This window comes from Grampus griseus (genome assembly GCF_964374135.1).
Source record: "Grampus griseus genome assembly, chromosome: 6".
Classification (NCBI taxonomy): domain Eukaryota; kingdom Metazoa; phylum Chordata; class Mammalia; order Artiodactyla; family Delphinidae; genus Grampus; species Grampus griseus.
The window spans coordinates 48,432,559-48,458,084 of NC_139000.1; the positions used below are offsets into that span (position 1 = coordinate 48,432,559).

The following is a 25,526-nucleotide window of genomic DNA, read 5'->3' on the forward strand; positions in this document are numbered from 1 at the left end:
ATAAATAAATAAAACCTCAAGCCCAAATGGCTTGACTAATAATAATAATAATTAAAGAAGCTGATATGTGAATTTTAAGTAACATTTTACTGTCAATTTTGGACCTAATCATAGGGCATTAGAGAATATTCTGGCTTACTTCATTAATGCAATGTGGGTTATTTTGTGATAAAGGAAGCAAAAACCTGTTTGCCTGCTTCCCTTTTTGTTGTAGGTATGATGTTCTAAATTTCTATGAATCAGAAAAAAGAAAAGTTCAGCTCTTAAAACCAGATTGCCTGAGTTTGAATCTCATCTCTGAACCTCTTAGCCATCTCACCTTGGACAAGTTTCTGTGCCTCAGCTTCCTCATCTGTAAAATGAGGATAATGGCACCTCAGAGCTTGTTGTGAGAATTCAATACATTAACACTTAGAAACAGTGCCTGGCACAAGCTAAGCATGAAAGAAATATTAGTTATTATTATCTTTCTTATTTACTAAAGATAAACCAAGAAAGAAAACTCCATCTCCCCACAAAGGGCTCTTTCACTCAGCTGTCTGGGTTTTCTCTTACAAGCCAAATCCGAATTTCTTCAGCTAAAGTTAATCCAATTTTTCCTGATTCCTTTTAACTTTCTCCTGGGAGTCTACCTGAAGTTTTTTTTTACCAAGAGGAGATAGTTTTCATTCAAGGCAAGAAAATAGAGCAAAGAATAATTATCCACAGACCTCACATACTTTATATGTGTGTGTTTCAAGCCTTTAATTTGTTTTTTTTCAACATAGCAGCTGCATTCCTAAGAGAGGCTCACAAGGCTAGGTCATGTCTCTACTCTGAGAGATAACTGAAGGTGTATCCTAGCAACCAAGTCACATGGCAGGGCCTTTCAACTACTTTCCTTCCACCTTTGTGGTTTTCATGTAGGTAGAGAATCTGGAGTCTTTAAATGAATGGATGGATGGGTTTTCACTGACTTACTGCATTTAGTTGCAAAACTTACCAGTAAAGTAAATTGTTAGAAATGAATAGAATTCCCGGGAAGAATATTTAATCCAGACAAGATTCTTTAGATAAGACAAGGAAAGGCCCAAAGATCCCAGCAAGAAGAAATGTTCCTTAATTAATATAGGGATGGGCGGCATCATCCTATATATCACAGAATCAATGCACTACTAAGACCTTGCAAGGTCAGTACCTCCTGCCCTCTCCCACCACCACCCAGTCCATCAGCTATCCATGCTTAACTGTCCAGGTCAAATGACTCACCCAACATTTTTATTTGGAAACTCTCCCAAAGAGAGTCCACAGCTCTATTTACAACCCACTGAAGTGTTTAGTGACCCTCAGGGTAATAAAAAACAAAACAAAACATAACTTTCCCTAATAGTGATGCTCAAGTCCCTAAATAAATATTGCCTGCAACATGTACCCGTTGGTGCCATGACATATTTGGGATGCCTTACCTCAGGTGGGCTCTAACTCTGCTCCAAAACTGCTTCATTCTTTAAGCCTCAGCCTCAGACACATTCTCCATGTTCCTTCCTTCTCTTCAAGTCCCCACTTCCTCTCACTCACAGCAGATGGTATCCCCTCTTACTTAACTTACAGTATTTAGGTTCATCTAAGCTCCCTTCTTTTCCTCTCATGAATATGTTTCTTCACTCAGCCTCATTGCTTTTCCTCCTCTCCCTGAAGACCTCTCTTTGCTAAAACCAACTACTCCCTGGCGTCCATTCTCCAGGAACTCAACCATCACGCACTTGCTCTTTCCTCTTACATTTTCAATGCCTCCCTCACCAGTGGCTTTTTCCCTTCTGCTATAAACACGCTCCAGGTACTTGTCATCTAAGAAGACCTGGCTCCTCTCCACCAGGACCCTCAAGGAAGCATCCTACTTTTCTCATTTAACCATCAAACTCTGAAAGGTAGCCTGCCTTTCTACCAGCATTCCTCACCCTCCACTCACTCTAAATTCTTGACTTACTTACTCACTCTGCAAATTCTTACATTCCATATTCTATCCCAGCCAGTTTATTCACACAGCTTTCAGTGACTTGATGATGTCGTCTTTATCCTCATCTTACTGCAACTCTTTTCTATTTTGAGGGAAGGCCTCAATTTAAAGCCTAGTTCTACAGGTTAATCCACCTCTCTGAGCCTCTATTTTCTTTTCTTTTTTTTTAATTTTATAGTTGCTTTATTTAACAAAATTTATGCCAACTTCTCTATCTATATACATACGTGTTTCAAAATCAGAGCAGCAGACACACAAACTGTTAACACAGGACTTATAATAAATCTTAAAACATGTTACACAGTGTTTTGTTTTCTGCTCATACTGACATTGACAGATTCAAAATTATTCCAAAGGCTGAGCAGCATCATGTCTTCATTTTCTCGGGTGGTTTATATGGTATGTCCTAAAGAAAGAGGGATGGAATTTTTGAGGGTTAATACATTGTGTTCAGTTTAGTTCAACCAACAGTTCTTGACCCATAAGAGAGGCTCACAAAGTGTTTTGGACTAGGGATAAAAATTTGAATAAAATAGAATCTGAGTATACTTTAAAAAGCTTTTTTCACTGTCATATCATAAATATAACAAGGTCATCTTGTTTCTGATCCCCCAAAGTAAGAAAATCTATTTTAAAAAATAAATTAAAAATGATTTTAGTAGTAAGTACTATGAATAACATTTAGTGAGTAGAGATCCTTCAAAATCAAGGTAAGAAAGAGTGGACAAATACTCAACACAGTTCTGCCCCTACCTTCTCGAATTTCGTTGGAAATATGTTCATTTCATGACATGAAGCTACATGTTGACAAGATGTTTTCTAAAGTTCTTTATATGGGGAAGATAGCCATTTTCTGCTTTCTCGTTTTTTTTACAACTTCCAGGAGCCCTCTTAATTCCTTAAAAAGTAAGTACTATAGTTCTGAAAATCTCAAAAAGCTTAGCTACATATTCTCTTCACAAAATTTTTGAGCCTCTGTTTTCTGATCTGCAAACTGGGGATAAAGATATTCACTGTACAGATCTTTGTGAGCATTAAATGAGATAATACATATAAAATGCCTGGCATGTAATTGTATATATGATGGTAGTTGTTTTTATTTTTCATTGGTGTCAGAGATACTGAATATTCTGCCTTTCTGACTACTCCTTTGTTTCTTTCATTAAACCCTCTTACTTCTTCACTCTGCCTCTGTCAAACTTTAAAAGTACCATAACTTTAAACAGCACATGTGCATGAATAACCTCCAGACTCACCTCCAACCCTAGCTTCCCTCCCTGCTCCCTAGGTAGTCAAATTCAATCAAATTAATTATCATAAAAATAAATATAAATAAATGAAAATAAATTCTTTGCCCAAAAAGCTAATTTCTACCATTTATGTTCATGTAACAGCCATCCTTTTGGCTATCGAGGTTCAGAGCCTTCATCAAGTTCTTCCTCCCTTTGTTCGAGCAAATCCTTGTTAATTCTGGACATTTTTACCACCATAATTTCCTTTATGTCTATCCCTTCTTTTCCCTCCTTGCTCAGTCAGCATTGTTAGGCCTTCAGGACTTTTGATCTGAATTATTGCAATGGCCTCTTAAGGGATCTTCCTGCTTCTTGTTGAACATATTCCTATCCATCTTCTATGCTTCAGTTAGAGGAATACTACTAGTGCAAAGATCTGATCAAAACACTCTTCTACCTACAAAATCCTTCAGGACTTCCAGTATAGACCTGCCAACATAAATTTATCATTATCTTCCTAGAAAGCTTCAAAAATCAATCATGAAAAAGGAAGACAACAGCAAACAAACTCCATTTTTGGTAAACTAGGAAAAATTCCAAAATATTTGTATATGTGGGACATTTGTAGGAGGAAAGGGTGAAAGCTGAGGAGAGAGAAACCAGCAGTGACAGTCCTCAGAAAGCACCAACAAAAATGTAATTCCTAGATGTGAGGAACACCCTAAGGTACAAAGTTCTCTCCTTTGTCAGGAACAGCATGTGCAAGAACAAGAGGGAGTTGGATGGTGGCAGGAGACCCTCCTGTTCCTGACTTAGTACATATAAGTAGAGGAGGTGAGCCACATATGGAATTATTCAGATAAGCCATGTTTGCAGGAGAGAGTTTTCCTTCATGGTATCTGGGAAGAAAACCTTCCAGCTGTGAGTAATAACTGGCCTGGAATGCTACCCTGGGCCCATTATAACCCAACTCACTGAATGATAAATAATAAAAAAGGAATTAGCATAAGATTTATTCTAAGAAAAAAATAACAAAAGAGCAAAATGTATTCACAGAAGACTAATACTCTATAAAAATGTTTCCAGGGAACAGATGAACATTATGAGTAAATACTTTACCATGAACTTTAAAAAACTTAAATCTCAATGAAGCACTTACCTATGAAGAAATACTTCAGAGTTGGAATACCAAAATTCAGGTAAGACTAGGTGAGGCAGCAAGAGGAGATAAAATGTGAATAGCACTCAGGAATAAAGTAAAGGGGGAAAAAATAAAATTATCACAGAATTGCCGAAGAAATGGAAAATGGTACAAGATCAAATACACATTGTGAAAACCCCAGTGCAGGACACAAAGAATAGAAATGAGGAAAATATTTATAGAAGATAGAAAAGAGATCCAACATAAACATACTTGGTGACTCCAAAGAAGACAACCAAAATAACGGATCAGAACAAATATTTTGAAATATAATTACTTAATTTAAAAATATAATTTAAGAATTTTTTTATTCAAAATTTTTAAAACTTTGACCTGGATATTGAAAGGGCCGCGTTATGCTAGGAAAAAAATGGATTCAGAATCCTCAACACCCACACTTAAAATCCTAGTAAAGTTACTGAACATCAAAGAAAAATAAAAGATACTTTGGGCCACCAGGAAAAGTAATCAAGTCTTTTATGAGGTGAAAATCAAGCTGGCCTCAGACCGTCTTACAGTAACATTCAATGCCAGGAGTCCATAGAGGAATAGATTTTATATTGAACCAATGTCATTCAACTACAATGACTACTGAAAAAGCAAAACAAAACAGTTTAAAACAGTCTAGAACCCTGGCAGTATTGTTCCCTTAAGTTCCTCTTAAAAAAAACTATTGGAGAATTCAAGCTACCAACCAAGAGATGCTAGGTTGGTAAAATCACTAATTGTGAGCATTGCTACTAGAATCTAATAGAACTAAGACTAAAAATAAAAATGGGAATTTGAGTAACAGAACAGAATGTAAATGTTACTTTCATTTACATAACAACAAAAAAAATTAACAGGAGGAAAAAGCGTGAAGGTAAAGTTAGTAGGCTTTTTGCCCATTATTATATCTATGCCTTTTGCCTAAGGAACATAATTTAAGACACAATTCAAGTATTAGTAAAAGAAATATAAGCGTATTTGACAGCACAGAGTAAAACACTAAAAATACAATCTTATGTTCTAAAACTGAATGGTGGAGGAAAGGAAAGGGAGAAAGGGTCCATGCACTAATTTTATCATGATTGCAATAGAAAACTAATTAATGCTTGCTGTCTAGAGAAACATAATTAGGAGCCCACCCCAGACCAACTGAATCAGAATCACCATTTAAACAAGATCCCCAGGTAAATCATATGCACATTAAAGTTTGAGAATTGGTACCATAACAAATTGCCACAAACTTAGTGGCTTAAAATAACAAAAATGTACTCGTAATTCTGGAGGCCAGAAGTCTAAAATTAAGGTGTTAGCAGGGTTATATTCCTTCTAGAGGCTTCAGAGGAGAATCATGTCCTTGCCATTTTCAGCTTCCAGAGGCTGCCTACATTCCGTGACTGTGGCTCTTACCTTGCATCAATCCACCTTGTTGCTTTCATTTTCACATGTCCTACTACTATGATCCCTCTATGTTCCTCTTCTAAGGACTCTTGTGATTACATTGCATAAGGCCCATCAGATAATCCAGGACAATCTCCCCATTTCAAAATCTTAATTACAGCAACAAAATTTTTCTGCCATATAAAGTAACAGCTTCACTGGTTCCCAGGATCAGGACGTTGACATCTTTGAGAGATGGGGGCATCACTCAGCCTACCACAAACTCCATTTGTTCAAGTCTCCCTCATCCTTCCCCATCTCTCAGAAAATTCTACTTCCTCCTTAAAGTTGCTCTGACTTAACTGACAAGAAATGCTCTAGACTTATTTGTATAGCTTTTACAGAACTTACCACTTTGTTCTTTGATACAGAGATTTGTATACTTGTCATATCTCTCCTTTTATTCCATTCCACCTCCATTCTTATTAGATCATAATTTCCTTGAGGGAAGAGTTAGGAGACATGCTTCCATTCCCGTACTCTGCTGACAGTGCACACACTGATTTCATCAAGGACTTCTTAATTGCCAAATCCAGTGCACACTTTTGGGTTCATTTATTCATTCAAAAAATAGTTCTTAAACACCTATTATGTGCCAAGCACTGTTTTGGACTCTAAGAATACAACAGTGAATAAAGAAGACTCAGTCCTTGACCTCTTGCAGTTTACATTCTGGTGAAGGTAATAAGTAATAAACTAATAGATGCATAAGCTAGTGCTCAGTAATGAGAAGAGTTGTGAAGAAGGAAGACCAGTCTTTTCACTTGCTCTCTTTGCAGAATTTGCCCTAATGCCCGTCCCCTCTTTCTTGAGAACCTCTCTTTCCATAGTTTAGGACACCATGATCTCCAGTTCTCTTCCTATCTCTCTGTTTGTGTGTGTGTGTGCTTTCTTTCTAAACATTTGCTTTACTTTCATGCTTTTTAAGTATTGGTTTTTCAGTTACCCATCTTCTGCTGTCTTCTTCTTGTCACCTTCATGCTAATGTTTCCCAAATCTGTATCTCCAGGCCTGACCCCTGCCCTGCCGCAGACCTCAATATCTAGTGGCCTCTGGTCATTCCCACCTGGACATACCACAGGCATTTAAGCTCAACATCTTAAAGAATGAAATTTTTCTGCCCCCAAATGCTTGTTTTATCTTGCATTGCCAATCTCAGTTGGGTTCCCAAGCTGGAGACAGGGGATCACATTTGACTTCTCTTTCTCTCTTGCTCCCCACTTTAAATCTTACCCAAGCCTATCAATTTTGCTTTCTAAATATCCCTCCATCAAAGCTGCTTCTTCAGGTTCTCATTATCCCTTTCCTAGAATGCCGCAAAACTTTCCTAACTGCTTCTCCAGTCCACTGCTCTTCCAATCCATCCTTCACACTGCTCTAGTGATTTTCCTAAGTCATAAATCTGACTGCGTTGTTTCTGAGACAGAGTCCTCCAGTGGTTTCTCCATGACTTCAGGATAAAACAAAACTCCTCCACATTATTTATGTCTTTCTATTCTAGCTTCATCTCTCTCTGCTTCTAACTCACACTATACCCCAAGCATTGAATCTTCAATGTCTTCCCATGAATTTTCCAAATTCACTGAGTTATTTAACTCCCCAATCTTTGCATACATGATTCCCTTTGCTAGAACACTTTTCTTCCTCTCATTTGTCTAGTGAACTAATCCCTTAAAACCAGGTGTGGCCATTACTTATGCAGGGAAGATGACCTGCAGAAAGAGGAAATAATAAAAACCATATTTTAATGTACTTATACCTACTTGTTTTCATTTCTATGTCAGGACCTTTGCACTTGATGTTTCCTCTTCCCAAAATGTTTTCCCCCCAATTCTTCACATGATGGCTTTTTCTAATCATTTAGGTCTCGGTTCAAGTGTTACTCTCGGGCGGGTCTCCTGTTCACTCATTTTAACAGAGCAGCTCCACCACCCTGATCATTATCAGTACCATCCTTAGACCTGTGCTTTCAAGGGCCTTCTCCATGGCCACCAGGGATCCCGCACCAGCTAGGGCTGTAGTACCATACGGTGGGGAGGGCAGGGACTGAGCTGACACCAGGACCTGCATAGACCCCAGACCCATTTCAATACTTCAGGGCATTTTTGAAACTTCTGTTTCCCATACAGGATCAACCAGATGCCCCAAAGTACTCCCAGACTTGTGCTATGAGGTTATCCAATGGCTCCATGTCCAGCCTTGGTTTCAGGAGGGCAGCCTGGCCAGAAGATCACTCCAGCTGACTGGCACAATACTTTTGTCCTGGGATCATATGAAATGGGTTGCCAGAATGTTGCTGCCACTTTGATTTGGAATGACTCAAATTTTTTATATAGACACAGGTCCCATATATCCTGGGAATGACACTGCTCCTTCATAGCACTTACACGTTCTGAACGTTCTGCTTCTTCATAGCATTTACACACACTGTTTATTAATTCATTTATTCATTTATTTTCTGAGTGCCACTCCTCCACTAGAAGTAAATAGTAAGCTATGTGAAAAGAGTGACCTTAGATATCTTGTTCACCACCAGACATTCAGTGCTAAAACAGTTCCTGGCACCGAAGGTATTCAGTAAATATCTATTGAGCAGATAAATGAATGATTGCATGAAATAGTGTATTTAATTACAGACCTCTCTCCTTCTCTAGAATGTAAGCTCTCAAAAGACAAAGGATTTTGTCTTATTCACCTTGGTCTTCATACTGGCATAGTGCCTGCCATATGAGAAGGCATGAGGTCAATATCTTTGAATTGATACATAAATAAATAAATGAGTGAATGAATGACCATATAATATCTAGACTCGAGGTTCTTAACCTTGTCTTCACAATTCTAACGTGTAAATGATGTTAAGAACCTCTAGTTCTTAAAAGCTGTTAAGAACCTCTAGTTCTTAAAAGCTGTTAAGAAACTTTTAAAACTGCAGTGCTCAGGACCAGTTAAATCAGAATCTCTGAGGATACATCCCAGGCATGAGTATATTTTAAACTCTCCAGGAAATTTCAGTGTTCAACCACAGTTGAGAATAGGGTGACCAGCCATCCAGGTTTGTGCAGGACTGAGGGGTCTCCCAGGATTCAGAAATTTCAGTGCTAACACTGTGACTATACCAGGCAAACTAGAATGGTTGGTTACCCTACTGAGAACCACTGATTCAAACTGTCACCCAGCACCAATCTTGAGTGATATATTTTCAGTTTTTGAAAAGTCAAGACTCATCAGTTTCATGCTTTCATTTGACACTTACCTGATTACATTCAGGCAGCTCACGTTGACCTCAATGACTGCTTTCTGCTATGTGTTCTTGTTCAGATTTGTGTGGCTACTGTTGACTTGGGTGACATACAAATTTGTGGCATACAAATGGCAAGGGAACGATTAAACCATCACAGCAGGTCAGCAAGGACCAATAGGGCAGCTAAGCTTCCTTAGCTGGAAGTTAGCATAAAGTGCTACCTTTCCAAATGCAACTCCATTGAGCCTTCACTTTTCATTCTCCTTCAAAATGTTGACAGTACGTTCTGACATATTCCTATTTATCACTTATACATGTCAGTTACCCTGGTATGAGCTTGCAGTCCCTGCTGTTATCTGAGGAGACAAGAAATACTTTTCTTAATGGAAAAATCCCTATGTAAACTGAATTAATATTTATCATTCCAATTAATTTAATTCCTAATTAATTTACTACAAGTATGTGATTTATACTGAACCCATCAATATCTGGACACCAGAATAGAAATGCTCTTTGACCCTTTGACCTATGAAGGGAACATAGCACTGCAGCTCTCTAGGGCCTTGTTATTCAAAGGGTGGCCCTAGATCATCAGCCTCAGCATCGCCTGGGAGCTTGTTAGAAATACAGAGACTCAGGTCCCACCCCAGACGTACTTAATCAGAATCTTTGGAGGTGGGGCCCAAGAATCTGTGTTTTAAAAAGCTCTCCAGATTATTCTTACGCATGCTCAAATTTGAGAAGGGGTCATCTAGAGAACACTTGACTTACCTAATTCTTCACATCATTATCTCAAAGCCCAGAGAGAAGAGGTAAGGGTAAGCAGAGGAAAGAAACATGTGGCACAGTGGTCCCCAAACTCTGCTGCACATTGAAAACACCTGGAGATCTTACACACTATCTGCGCCTGGCTTGCCACCCAAGGCACCTTGATACCATTGGTTTGAGGTGCAACCAGGGCACAGGGATATTGTAAAACCTTCCCAGGTGATTCTAATGTACAGCAGAGATTGGGAATCACTGATACAGCAGCCATATCCCCAGCTCCTTGCTTTGGGCTTCCACTGATGAAGAACCCAGAGAAATGGGCAGCATCAGCATTTTCCATCCCTCCTTCCTTCACAAACATCGGAATCAGCAGGGGCAAAATGAAGGGAAAACGCACTGAGTCTGAATCTCACCTCTGGCATAATGAATGCTTATTCTGTTTACCCTCTGTTAGTAGCTGTTTGATCTTTAACCTCTCTGGACCTCAGTATCATCTGTCAAATGGAGACAGTAAGACCAAATTCCCAGGATTATTTGGGACATTACATATGATAACATGTGGATGTGCCTAATACTTTGCCATTCGAAAACATCTGATGCAGGAAAGAGTGTCATCTCTTTATCCTGCTCCCCTGGAGGTGGGACATCCAGCAGCATGAAGTCTGACAAATATTTAGGGATGTGTCTTGCTCAGTGCACCAAGGATATTGATGAATTGAAATAACCCTGTTCACGTGTGAGTTCATTTATATAATCCCATTTCAGTCTCACATCTCAGCTGGGTAAACAGGATAACTTTATTATTTTTTTTGGCGGTACGCGGGCCTCTCACTGTTGTGGCCTCTCCCGTTGCAGAGCACAGGCTCCGGACGCGCAGGCTTAGCGGCCATGGCTCACGGGCCCAGCCGCTCTGCGGCATGTGGGATCTTCCCGGACCGGGGCACGAACCCGCGTCCCCTGCATCGGCAGGTGGACTCTCAACCACTGCGCCACCAGGGAAGCCCAACAGGATAACTTTTATTGTCCCCATTTTACAGATGATAAAACAGTGGCTTAGAGAGGTCCAGTGCCACACAGCAGTGAAATGGCAGACTCAGATCCTCTGACTGTAGCCCATTTTTCTCTTCATTCTCAATCTCACATCCCGCTGCTTGGCAGGTTGCATTTATGGACAGGATACATTGATTTAGACCAGCTCTGTCCCAGTAAACCATCTCTGTGATGATGGAACTGTTCTGTACTTGCACTGTCCAATTCAAAGGCCACCAGCCACATGCGACTATTGAGCACTTGAAATGTGGCTACTATGAGTGAGGAATTAAAGTTTTAATTTAATTTTAATTAGTTTAGATTTAAATAGCCACACGTAGACAGTGCAGATCTAGTGACAGAGTCTAGAGAATAATGGGAAACTGAAAAATTGTTCAGTGGTTTCTACTCACAAATCAAAGTAAACCTCAGCCACTTGTTTGCCTTTGTCTTAAAAGATCTTCTTAACTCTTTTTCTTTCAGTGTTAAAGCTGGCTCACTTTCTTGACAAGGGCACCATCACCATGCAATATATAATTCAAATGATGCCTTGAAACCAGTGATTGGCCAGCAGAAACAAAATGTGTTGTAGAGCAGGCTTCTCAAACTTCAACATGTATAAGAATCACCTGGGATCTTGTTGAAATACAGATTCTGATTTAGTAGGTCTGGGGTGGGGCCTGGGATTCTGCCTTTCTAATAAGTGCCCAGGTGATGCTGCCGCTGCTGCCCTGTGAACCACACCTTGACTAGCAAAGCTGTAGAGCAGCAGTTGGGTTAATATTGTCTCCCTTCACTCCTGGGCGCGTTTGGCAATGTCTGGAGATTTTTTTGGTTGTCATGGCTTGGTGGGAGAGGTGCTGTTGGCATCTACTGGGTCCTGAGATGCTGCTAAATATTCTACAATATATAGGACATGATAATTATCCTGCTCAAAATGGCAGTAGGGCCAAGTATGAGAACCCCTGCTGTACAGCCAAGTCTGCTCTCCAGGAAGAGGGGGTGCATGGGAGAGCGATGGAGTGGGTCTTCTTGGTATAATAACTGAGTGCTGTTTTCTCTCTCTCATTCTTCTCTCCTACTTATCTACACACAGGAGCCAATGCCTCGGCCCCAGACCAACTGAGCTTAGCTTTAGCCTGGAACAGAGTCGACATCGCCCGCAGCCAGATCTTTATTTATGGGCAACAGTGGCCGGTAGAGTATATGTTGTCACCCCTGAAAAGCCCACTTGCTTGGGCAAGGGTATTTGTTTAAGGAATCTCTGAGAGCGGCCCAGGAAACCGCTGCTTTTTCTTTAGGGTGGAAATGTTCCTTTGTAGCTGTCCTCATTCTCAGCTTCCTTTCTTATATTTAGGAAAACACTGTCATCTGGTGGAAGATATGACAAAGCACAGCTCCAAATGTTCCAAACATTTCCATCTCTCTGAGTGGCCTTTGATAGCTATGTTTAGCTGCAACTAATGCCATTTCTTTTATATGCCTGAAAAAATATATATAAGACAAAATTGTGTTCATTAAAACTAAGTAAGGAGCAGAGTTAGCAGTTTGTTTCTGGTTGTCCCGGAGGTTTCTGCTGCCATGTGGCGGCACCCCATGCTGGTGTGGGGCTGGGTCGCACCTTAGGATACAGAATTAGCAGGCTTCCACGTGCCGGTGCCATCTGGTCCTGGAGGCTGAGCACAGGTCCTCCCTGAACCCAAGAACAATACAGAGTCAACGAAAGCTTTATATAACTGCTCTTGGTTTGTTTCTGTCAACTGGCTCTACCAAAAATAAAATCTTGGAAAATTGGCCATTAGGTGGTGTATGCTTGTATGCCCAGGAGGCAGCCAACAGTCTGGGATTTGATTTCTGTGCCTGGAATCACTGCAGGGCAACACCTTCATGTACAGGTCTTTTTTAACCCTTCCTCTGCCCCAGAGAGCTTCTGCCTAGGATTGAAACCCTGGCTTCATTTAGTGCAGATGAATTGCTAGTGTGGAAAGATTTGTCAAGGAATCTGGACACTGGGAAATTTTTGTGAAAGAAGTTAAATAAAACCCTAGTAAACAGGCCAAATGACCTAAATAGTTACTGGGCCTCTGTGTAGAAATGGGCGAGGTAGAGACAAGGAGTATCACTTAACTAAAAAAAAAAAAAGAGCAGCCTTCTTTCTGGTCTGTTTACTAGGATCCCTCCTCTCAGGTCAGCCAGGAGTCCAATTTAGAGCCTAAGGAAGATGACAGTGAAGACAGTAAAGTACTCACTTTGGCACTTCACTGGTTTTGTAGAAGTTTGGTCAGAGAGTTGGAAGAGGGAAAGCCTTGTAAACCCTTGTACCTTCTCAGAATCTAGAACAAAAAAAGAGATTCAAGGAAGAATTAGCTTTTGGAACTAGAGATCCTTGTGTTCTGTTTGCAAAGACAAGCCCCAAAACATAGGAGAGAGTGTGACTGTCCCAGAAGTGGGTTTGAGAAACTCTTGCTAGCATGTTCTTGGGGGTGCTGAAGGTTTACCAGATGTCAAAGGCATCCATTTCTAAACTATTCAGGAGAATGCCAGAGAACTACATCCTTAGACCCTGGGTCAGACTAACTCTGACTTGATTTGCAGGTGGGGTCTCTGGAGCAAGCCATGTTGGATGCCCTAGTTCTGGACAGAGTGGATTTTGTGAAATTACTCATAGAGAATGGAGTAAGCATGCACCGTTTTCTCACCATCTCCAGACTAGAGGAATTGTACAATACGGTAGGACCAAGCTAAGGCACATTTTATTTTCTCTACTTTTTGTGTGTGTTTGTTTTACCTTCTCCTGCCCCCCACATGTCTGTGAGTCCCTCCCCTCCCCTTCAAATGCATGGATCATTTTCCACAAATGCTCCCTTAGACCTGTATAGACAACAAACACCAAGTCACCAAGAATCCACTTGTTTTAACTGCTCAGTTGTCAGCATCTAAGAAGCAGAAAGTTACGTGATCACCAAAAGGTAATGTTCTCAGGTTCTTACACAAAAGCATACGGCTCTGGAAATTAGAACACACTTTATTCTGTAAGCCCAGAGGGTGTTTGAGGCAATCAGCAGAGGAGGATTGATTTAACTCCAAGCATCAAAGGAGGCTGATTAACTATCCTGCACCATCTTGTTATCCTCAGAGCTATGAAGTTCATTCATTCCACTATAATAGGATAAAATGTAAAAACCTCTTGTTTGGAGTTACCCAGAAAGATTTTGTTTTGTTTTGTTTTATAATGATTTGTTAATTCATTCACTAGGGATACCAAGAAGTAATCAAAAGAAAACCTACTCTTTATGAAGTTGTTGAGAGTATCCAGTGAGTTAAGTACATCAGCTCTGAGCTGATACTCACTAAAATACAATGAAGTTTAAAGAGTAGATATTGTTTTCCCCCATTTTACAGATGAGGAAACTGAGGCCAAGAAGAGAATTGGCTTATTCAAGATAACAGAATTTCTAAGTAAAGAAAGAAGCCAGTACTGAACCAAAGCTTCTTTCTCAGAAACTGTTTTCCCCTCATTTGTCACAGTGCCTCTTTGTCCCACCACCCACAGCACTAATGAGATGGAGCTTGTTGTCCTGTCCCCAGCCAGTGATAGGTATTAGCTGGTGCCACCCTGGCTCTGTAACATTCCCACTGCTGGAAGTAGAAAACAAGTTAGCGGAATGACCCCACGTTTCTGTTTTCTCTGCAGATTTTTCTCAGTTCCGGATACTAAGACTTTCAGTAATAATAGGCCAGAATGGCAGAGTGGTAGACCCAGCCTCTATCCCCGCCCCCCCCACCCCCGACAAAGATCCACAATTAGACAGCTATCCACAGACAAAGACAGCTCTAGGAGAGCTCAGGAGTTCAATTAAGAAACTTCAGCAAAACAGTGGAACAAAAAATATCTGAAAATAACCACACAAAAAGGAGAGGAAGAACAGCTTCATTGTGTCTGTATCACCCTGTCCCCTGAGGCCAGCACAGCTCTGTGCCAAGAGGAAGCTCCTCAGCTAGAAATAGTTCCCCTCACTGGAAAAGAGAGCCAGTGAGCCTTTCAGGGCACTGCACAAAGGACACACTTCGGTTTCACCCCGCCCAGAGACCTGCAAAGCTGAGACGTACTGTGATAGCTAGCAACACAGTATGAGCCAGGCTGAAGGCTGAGTAACCACGGTTCCCAGGGACCTGCTCTGCAGAGGACCCTGGCATTTTTCACCAGTGAAGAAACCAATAGCCAGCACAGCTGCCACAGAGCCCTGCAGATTTCACTGGCTTTTGCTCTACAGATACTTGCGCTCATAGACACCAGTCACACAAGCCCCTCACCACTCCCTCTCCCCTCACCCCTGCTGGCGCCTGGGGTCCACACCAGCAGCCAGCCCAGGCCTCTGTGGCTACACGATTGCAAGAACCCAGCCTAGACCCCCATGGCTGACCTCCACTGCTGTGCACACTCTGAAAGCTAGCACCTCTGGCTGTGCACCTGTACACTGCTGGCCTGACACACACTGCCACGCCTGTGGAAATGCAAGACCCTAGAACTGCAAGACCCTGCAGCTACATGAGTACACTCCATCAGCCAAGGCTGCATGTGGACCAATAGCAAGTAAGGAGATTGAATCAGGAATCAAAAACCTCCCAACAAAGAAAAGCCCAGGACCAGATGGCTTCACAGGTGAATTCTACCAAACATTTAAAGAATTAACTCCAATTCTTTTCCAATTCTTCAAAAAAAATTGAAGAGGAGGGAATGTTCCCAAACTTATTTTAGGAGGCCAGAATTACCATAATAGCAAAGCCAGATAAGGACACTGCAAGAAAAGAAAACTACAGGTCAATATTCCTGATGAATATAGATGCAAAAATTCTCAACAAAATACTAGCAAACCAAATTGAAGCACATTAAAAAGATGGTATACCATGATCAAGTGGGAGTCTTCCTAGATGCAAGGATGGTTCAACATATACAAATTAATAAATGTGATACATCACATTAGTAGAATGAAAGACAAAAATCATGATCATCTCAGTGGATGCAGAAAATATATTTGACAAAATTCAACATCCTTTCATGGTAAAAACTCTCAACAAATTGAGTATAAAAGTAACACACCTCAATGTAATAAAGGCCATATATGACAAACCCATAGCTAACATCATACTCAATGGTGACAGATTGAAAGCTTTCCTTCTGAGATCAGGAACAAGAAAATTGTGCCCACTCTTACCACTCCTATTCAACATGGTACTGGAAGTCGTAGCCAGAGAAATTAGGCCAAAATAAAAGGAGAAAAAGCAATAAAAAATTTTTACCCAAATTGAAAAGGAAGAAAGAAAATTGTCTCTGTTTGCTGATAACAGCATCTTGTATACAGAAAATCCTAAAGACTCCACCAAAAAATCTATTAGAACTAATAAATTCAGTAAGTTTCAGTATACAGAAGCAGCATACAAAAATCAATTGCATTTATGTATGCTAACAATGAACTATCTGAAAAAGAAATAAAACAATTCCATTTACAACAGCACCAAAAACAATAAAATACTTAGGAATAAACTTAACCAAAGAAGTGAAAGATCTATATATCAAAAACTATGACATTGATAAAAGAAATTGAAGAAGGCACAAATAAATGGAAAGATATCTCATGTTCATGAACTGGAAGTGTTAATATTGTTAAAATGTTCATGCTACCCAAAACCATCTATAGATTCAATGCAATTCTGGTGGCATTTTTCACAGAAATAGAAAAAAAATTCCTAAAATTTGCACTGAAACACCAAAGACCATGAATAGCCAAAGAAATCATGAGAAAGAAGAACAAAGGTGGAGACATCACACTTCTTGATTTCAAACTATATCACAAAGATACAGTAATCGAAATAGTATGGTATCAGCATAAAAACAGACACATAGACCAATGGAACAGAATCAAGAGCCCAGCAATAAACTCATGCATATACAGTTAACTAATATTAGACAAGGGAACAAAATATAGGAAACAATATGGAGGTTCCTCAAAAAAATTGGGGCCGAGGGGCGGGGGAAATGGGGAGATGTTGGCCAAAGGGTACAAACTTTCAGTTATAAGATGAATATGTTTCAGGGATCTAATATACAGCATTGTGACTGTAGTTAACCGTACTATATTGTATACTTGCAAGTTAATATGAGATCAGAGCTTTAATGTTCTCACCATAACAACAGCAAAATGATTATTAAGTGAGGTGAAGGATATGTTAACTAACCTTATTGTGGTAGACATTTCACAATATAGACGAGCATCAAATCATCACATTGTACACCTTAAACTTACACAATGTTACATGTCAATTTTATCTCAATAAAACTGGGGAAAAATAATAATGGGGTTTTCAGTAAAATAAATAAATGAAAACACAGAGTTGAATGACCTTCATATAAATTAGAGAATCAAGGGAGTAGAGTGATTTATTCCAATGATTGGAAAGAAGTAAGTAGGAAAGTTATAGATCAAGAAAGGCCAATAGATTTCATCACTCCAGTCAAGTCTAATCAGCGTTCCCTAGAGTACTCTGTTGAAAAGGATTATGGAACAGTGAATGACCTCAGTGATAAGAATAGCTAGCATTTTCTAAGCACTATTTTAATAGTTTTATAAACATTTCATCATTTAATCCTCACAACAGCCCTACCAGATAAGTGGTAGTATTATCCTCATTTTATAGATAGTAAGACTGAGTCACAGTTAAGCAGCTTGCCCATGGTCACAGCTGGTAAGCAGCAGGGTCAGGTTTGGAGCCAGGCATTCTGACTCCAGAGTTTGCATGTTTAATCCCTACACAATACTGCATCCCTCAGTGGAAAAAGAGTTCTGATGAGTATGTCCGCCTGAAGGGACCAGTAGTTGAGGCGGTACACAGGGATTGTCTTGAATACTTGAATGTGTTCCAACAGTGCTTAAGGATTTGCCATCACTGTTCAAGATCTTCCAATACGGTCACCAGATTCAGCAAACAAAAATACAGAATTCCCAGTTAGGTTTGAATTTCAGATAAAGAACAAATAATTTTTAGTATGTCTCACATATTGCACAAGACATACTCAGAATTATTCATTGTTATTGGTCAAAATGTACAAAATTCCAAATTTATTTATAAAATAAATGTCATGAGGATGTAATATACAGCACAGTGACTATAGTTAATAATATTGTATTGCATATTTGAAAGTTGCTGAGAGAGTAGATCTTTAAGGTCCTTATCACAAGAAAAAAATCTAAGAACTATGTATGGTGAGAGATATTAAATAGACTTATTGTAATGATCATTTTGCCTCATATACAAATATCGAATCACTATGTTGTACACCTGGAACTAATATATGTCAATTATACCTCAATTTAAAAAAGATGAGGAAACATAAAAGCAAAAGAAGCTGTAAATCAAAAGATTAAGAGATATAGTTACATTTAAAACTTTTAATTTGATACATAAAAAATACATGAATACTAAAAAGAAATACAAAATAGGCCATCAGGGCTTCCCTGGTGGCGCAGTGGTTAAGAATCCACCTTCCAATGCAGGGGACAGGGGTTCGATCCCTGGCCCAGGAAGATCCCATATGCTGCAGAGCAACTAAGCCCGTGCACCACAACTACTGAGCCTGCGCTCTAGAGCCCGCGTGCCACAAGTACTGAAGCCAGTGTGCCTAGAGCCCATGCTCTGCAGCAAAAGAAGCCATGACAGTGAGAAGCCCATGCACCGCAACAAAGAGTAGCCACCACTTGCTGCAACTAGAGAAAGCCTGCACACAGCAACAAAGACCCAACACAGCCAAAAATAAAAACAGATTAAAAAAAAAAAAAAGGCCATCAATATGACAAATAAAAGTTCAACATTAAGAATTAATAAAATGAATGAAAATTAAAACAAAAAAAGAAGTTATTCATTGGCTGTCTGGAATTCAGATTTAACTAGGCATCCTGTGTTTCATCTGATATTCCTGTTCCTGAAAGACAAGAGAATGGCAAACCACTTCACTTTATTCTTACCTTAAGCAACGGTAAGGATCTTTTGCACAATGGCAGAGTTGAACAGTTGCGATGAAGACTGTATGGCCCACGAAGTCTAAGATACTAACCATCTAGCTATTTACAGAAAAAGTCTGCCAAACCCTGCTTTAGCCAGTTTCTCATGCATTATGGGTAATAAACAAGTTGTGATTGGCAGTGTGCCAAATTGTACTTCTAATGCAGTAAACTGGCCCTTTTGTCTCCCCCTGCTGCACAGCTAGCCTCTTGAATGATGTTTTGGCCCAGCTGTCAACAGAGTTGATGGCCTCCTTTGCAAAGTTTGAATCTAGAACCTCAAATGCTTTTTCTTGAGGAGCCACAATCCAAAAACCTGCCACTGTGTTTGTTTAGAAAAGACAGGTACAACTGAGCAACTAGAACAAGGTTCATCTTAATGAACTTCCCCTCCGCCAGCCAGAACCCTTCCTTCCAGATCCTTGTTGCCTTGCCAATGAGAGCCCCTGACTAGCAAAACCATTTGATTCTTCTTTATTGTTTTCAGAGACATGGGCCCTCAAACACATTGTACCACTTGGTCAGGGATGTCAAAAAGGTAAGAACCCTCGCGACTGCAGGTCGGAGGCCCTGTCTTGACTGCTTCCTGTGATTAGAAAGTGCCTGTTTTGCATGAGCTGCCAGAGTATTCCTGTCCCTGCCAGACCCCCTCATTTCAGGACACAGTGTGCGTGTATGTCTTTTAACTTTGACATCTCTGCTTATGATGCAGCTGCAGTATTATCGCCAGTCTCCATGGTTTTAGATGCTTTCATTGGACATAATGCTTTCGGGTAGTGGAACCCTAGGCTTTCCCCCCATGCCTTGTGGATTTATGCCATTACCTGTATTTTTTCATGTGCTCCTCACTATTTGGGGAACTCGTTTCCATGCTATCCAACTGACCATGAAAGGTACATTTATTTACTAGCTCCTGATACAGTGTATCACCGCCACATCTAGCGTGACACAGAGCATATAGTAAGCGTAGCTCAAAAAGTCTCAGAGAAACAGAGACTACAACATATATATACATTCCATTCTGCTAACACTTCATTTTCTCCAATATATTTTTTCACATTCATCATCAAATTTGATGGGGGAAAAAGCCAGTTGGTTTGGATCTAGTAGATTTATGCCCAATTTAAAAATGAGGAGGTTGAAACACAAGGAGGTGAGATCTGTACTGAGTGGTTGGTAAGGAGCTAGAATTAGAACTCAAATCCTTTAATAATCATAATCGTAAGTAATGGTACCTAGGATTTAGTGATGACTAGGTATGTGACACTAATCCTTCTATGTGTCTTAGCTCATTTCATCTTCACAACAAATATATGAAGTAGAGTTATTATTTTATTTTTTTTTACTATATAGTGTTATTCCCATTTATAAATGAGAAAAATGAGGCAAAGGGAGGTTACATCTCATCTTAACCAAGTGCTTGTTCTGCCCCATAAAATCTCTTTCCGAGGTAGCTTCAGTTCTGAACGCTTGGCAGGGTTCCCAGAAAGTGATGTTTTAACACCAAAGGATAAAATAAATGGTGACGCTTCCCCTACCACATACACATGTACACACGCACACACATACACAGGTATATCCACCTACCAGTTGGTAGCAATTCTTTGCCAAATTCCATAGGACATACTCGGAGAAAGCTACAAAGTGAGGTAAAAAGTAGAGTGCCATTCCTTCATCTCATAGGAAGTCATAGGCTAGAACTACCCTTTAGGTGTCCTGTAGCCGCTTACTAATTTTTCCTTCCAAAGGCCCTGGGGCTGATTATAATGTACCTATTAACCAGCTGGACCTTTGCTAATAATGAGTAAAGAGTACTAAAAAACCTCCTTCTGTAGGCCCTTGGGAACTTTACTCCCACCTCTGCACAACCTTACTGAAAAATTTCTCATCCGTGTGAGTGAGTGAAGCCTGTAGTTCTTTCAAAGCAAGGGAAATAAATGCTATGCCATCTGTATATTTTACCAAGATCACACCTTTGCCTGGTCTGCCTCATTTCAAGCCATAAACATACCTGCCCTCAACAAACCCACTTCTCTTTTCCTCAAGTCTTCCTATTTTGTTTAATTTATCTTGGCGTAAAATTTCCTGGTAACTAAACAGAAGTATCTCAGAAGATTAGATGTACACGCCAAGCATGTATTCTTTGCCAAGGTACTTGTTGCTCATGTTCAAAACTCAAAATGTTTTGAGGTTTTCTAAAATAATAAGTAAAATATCCCCCTCACCTTAATCTAGTCTGTGTCACTGAAGGAATTATGAGGCTTTCTGAAGAGACAGCTGTGTGCCTTTGTCCCTTAGTCCCAGCCACTGGGCAGGCCAAGCCTTCATATAAAGTCACTCATCTACCTCCGTCACCAAGCTTCTCAATGTCTTGCCTGATTTTCAGAGATTTTTGCAGTTAGATTTTAATGAATATAAATGATTGAAATCCCTCCTAATAGGTTCTCTTCCTCGTAGGACTTTGCTTTGCATATCATTTTCTTTTTTCTGAAGTTCCATTAGCTGCCTCTTACATTTGCTTACATTTAGTGGAAGGCATGTAGAGTATTTTTAAGGTAGGGTTTTCTTTAACTTCTTAGCTAAAGGTATACCTCAAAAATAATATAGACTAACAAGACAGGACAGGATGGTAAGAATTTGGGAGGATTATCAGTTAGGAGCAGTTTTATTTTTCTTTCAAGTGTGATCCAAATACTAGAGCAAGAATATAGTTATATGAGGATTCATCTACTTACTAACTTAGTAGCGGGAAAAAAATAACAAATCATTCAGGATAGTACTGAAATGGCTTAGGAAAAATTTATCCTTTTTCTTGAGAAAAGAGACTGCCAATATGGTTGGGAGAAACAAAAGCCTATGTTTAGTTTCTTCCCTTGGGAAGAAATAGGGGCAGGAAATGCAGACTCCATTTATTTCTATGATAAAGGTGAGTGTCTGACTATTGGAGAGCAAGAAAGAATAACAATGGTAGCCAAAGGAGCTGTAAGTGTCTATGTTTTATGGATGAAAGTAGCTAAAAATGAGGGGTTTTTGTTTGTGTTTTTTTTAAGAAGTGAATGAGAGAGAAATTAATATTGGTAAACATCTTCCTCACAGTTTATGCCAATAAGATATGCAAAATCTACAAATCTAGGTTTAAAATGCTAAGAAAATCTTGGGCAGTTTAAACAGTTTTCAAAATTAAGGAACATAATAATTACCATGTGCTTTGTGCTTTATGGTTATAGGACTTTATGTACATGTTAATTGATTTAATCTATGACAAAAATTAATCAGTAAGTGATAAGCCCTAGTATGAAACGAATGCTGTTCAAAAATTAGAAACACAGTTCGGGACCTTAAACGTAGTGTTTGATAATATGTCTGTAAAATAAAATGTAAATAACTGATGAACCCAGAGAATGCATTTAGGAATTATCAGACCATCATTAAGTTAACCAGCGTATCTCCAAGTCCAACTATCCTTTGAAACCAACAGAACTGAACGTGGAGAATTACTCCCAAGCTAGTTTCAAAACCTTAAATTATTTATATGAAGGGAGCAATCTAGGAGCAATGAGGTAGAGTTAGTATCAATCAGAAATTTAAAATATCAGCCAACCCAGTTCCCTGAACCTTTCTTGTGCATAAATCCATTGGATGTACCAATGCTCTCATATTAAACCAGAGTGGCCTGAGTCTGTCCGCTATTCCATGAAATCTAACTTGCCATTTTAGTAGCTAACTGTCTGCTCAATTTGTGCCTCTGTATGTTTTAAAGTAGTAGTTTTTCTTTCTTAAATGTACTAATACTTCAGATTGCCTCAATTATCCCTCCCCACCAAAGAAGGGTGATATTTGAGTATTATGTAAGAGTAGTGGTGAAATTATGATAACTTAAAATTCAGTTATATGGGAATCAAGACCCAGAGCTTTGCCGAATTTTAAAGAAAAAGCATTTCGGACACACTTTGGGGAAAAAAAGGACATTTTCATAACTCCATCTGCTGAATTCATGCAAATTTTCAAAATTCTTAATTTTTAAAAGATTGGTTGCCCAGTCTACTGCCATGCCAAACACTGAGGGAATGTCCTCTTTTCCCATGAATTTTCACCAGGTTGGTCTTTTCCCCACTCTCCCTTGGTAAATCTTACAACCAGCTATCATTTTATACCTTGCATACATCAGAAGGAAACAGTATTCTTTGAAGGCTTGTTATGAGTTTCAAAGAAAAAAAAAGTTTCCTAAACAGCTGAAATCTGATAGTGATATCATGAGCTGACATCTGAAAAACAGAGTGCATTTAGAAGAGCAGATCTAATAAGTGAATTTAAGTTATTCTTTTAATTAAAAGACATCCTTAGGCATGGCATGGATTAAAATTTAGCCTCAGAGTAGTATCTCATGGCATGAAAAAAAAGGAGACAATGTTTTCAAGTTGTAAAATTTACTTACCCATGGATCCAAGCCTCTCTATTTTACTCTGTGGATCAAATTATTTGAATCCTGTGGCTTGCTATGTGTTGTTAAGGCATGAAATGGGAAATAAGTGTCCAGATTTTACCAGTTACCAAAGTAATTACCAAAAACGGGGAGCAGGGAATAACAGAAACAGCAGGCAGAATGAATATTACTGCAGTATATTGACTTCCTATTCGAAAAGGAGACAAGCAAAGGAAGACTCCTCCAGAGGCTTTTGGACATTACTTGTGGAATATGAGGAGGCATTTTTCTCTGCTTTTTTTTAAAGGAGGTGGATGTTATGAGCACAAGCCCATCCCTGTCTAACCCTTTACCCTCTCTTTTCTCTAAGCCTCCATCTCTACTAACCAAATTCCAGCAGATTATTAGAAACTGCATCGACTCTGGAAGCTCTGGACAGGGGTCTTTGGCCAGTGACCTGGCAGCATAGAAATAAGAGCAGCCTTCCACGTAGTGATCAAACAACTGGACCTTTAGAAACAGACAGGACCTTAGAAGTAACTATGTCCACATTGCCTGTTTTCAGAGCATGAATTGAAGTACAGAGAGAGAACCCTCATTGCCTTGTATTAGGTGACCATCGCCCCCTTGTAGTCAAAGAGAAATCAGGCCAGTTCCTTTCAGGCCATCACTCAAAGCTCAGTAACCCAGAATGGTCACAGAATCTTTTCTCCTACTTCAGACCAGATCATACAAAAATCACTCCAAAATAATCAAGCTTTATATAAGAAATTTCTAGGAAAAGAAGATTCTAACACCTTCTTTGGTAGTATGTAAGCCTATCAGCCCTTTATGAATTTGCATAAAATTTTGCAAAACAATGTTGCCAGTGTTTGCAGAACATTTGTAAAAAGTGTTGCCCCTCTAAAATTTTTGTTTATTTTGGATTTTACTATTACCACTTTCCTGACAACCCACGCTTACAGAGACCTCAAAAGCATAAATATTGCCATTCACTATTGGTCTTCAGGCAATATTGGTTCTTGTTCTTAGAATTCAAACTGATGTTCACACATACGTTTCTCAAAAGGAAATATACAGGTGTTAGGCTCACTATTACCCACGTTTTAAATTTGGAAAATTGTTACAAGACTAAAAATAGGCACAAATTCATAGACCCACTATGATTGTTGTTCAGTAGCATCACAATAAACCTTTTGGGGATTTTTCTGAAACCTGGTACTTGAGCAATACAAACCGTAAAGGGCATGGAGTTTAGCCCCTTTTACTGGGAAGAAAACTGAGGCCTTGAGGGAAAGTGGATGATTTGTGAAGGATGGACAGAGTCCAGAGCAACTGACTCGCAGCCAGTACTCTTTCCCCTGCCAGCTTCACAGTGCCAAGGAAAATAGCACCGATCGGGTGAGCCTCCTCTGGAGGTCATCCGTGTAGGAGCCAAAGGCACAGGAGATGAGGCTGACCGAGATGTGCCCAGAGAAGCTCTGGGGCTCTTCTACTCTTGAAATAATAGCCTCGCCTAACCGTCCAGTAAGAGCCAGACAATACAGAAAGCGCAGTCTTGTTAACCTGCCCAAAATAATGGAGAAAAAGTGTTGCACAGGTAATATTTTTAGATTCAGTTTAATGTTTATGGAAAGGACAATACATAAAAAGTTACTACCTTAAAATAAATCTTTCTCTAAGTTCCCTTTTAAAGAAGTCAGACAATTGGTCTTTCTTGATAACCAGAGGATAGCTGGGGCTTTCCCACCCAGGAGTGACTCATAAACTGTAACTAGTTAGTTGTTACTGAGAACATAATACTGAAGAACCCCAAACTGAGGCTTGATCCCAAATACGTTGATTAATTTCAGTGTTTTACTTATTCACATTTTTGACCAAAAAAAAAAAAAAATTGAATGCCTACCATACACCAGGCATTGGGAATACAAAGATAAATAAAACAATTAAAAATATGAAGTTATAGGTTTGATGGCAGGATACAGTGGGCCACCTGTAATCCTGAATCCCTTTCAAGTGATTGCTGTTGACCATAGGAAAGCTGATAAGGATAACTGAAAACCTACCTTCAGTTAATAAAACTACATAAGCTAATTTCCTAGAGATAATGATATCTTCATATACTATGAATTTCCCAATTCTGCTGTGTAATCC

At 39.5% G+C, this 25,526-nt stretch overlaps 1 protein-coding gene across 21 annotated transcripts in view; it reads left to right on the forward strand.

Moving 5' to 3' along the window:
- TRPM3 (transient receptor potential cation channel subfamily M member 3) overlaps window positions 1-25,526 on the forward strand; it is a gene marked incomplete at both ends in the record, with an annotated part of 787,829 nt that overhangs the window by 678,725 nt on the left and 83,578 nt on the right. For 17 of the 21 annotated variants that reach the window (XM_082657218.1, XM_082657236.1, XM_082657222.1 and 14 more), the window contains 3 exons: window positions 11,989-12,089; window positions 13,488-13,622; window positions 19,437-19,487. In XM_082657218.1, coding sequence (XP_082513344.1) covers window positions 11,989-12,089; window positions 13,488-13,622; window positions 19,437-19,487 — 287 coding nt within the window. The remainder of the gene's footprint in view (window positions 1-11,988; window positions 12,090-13,487; window positions 13,623-19,436; window positions 19,488-25,526) is intronic. The other 4 variants (XM_082657223.1, XM_082657227.1, XM_082657230.1 and 1 more) reach the window with 1 other exon arrangement.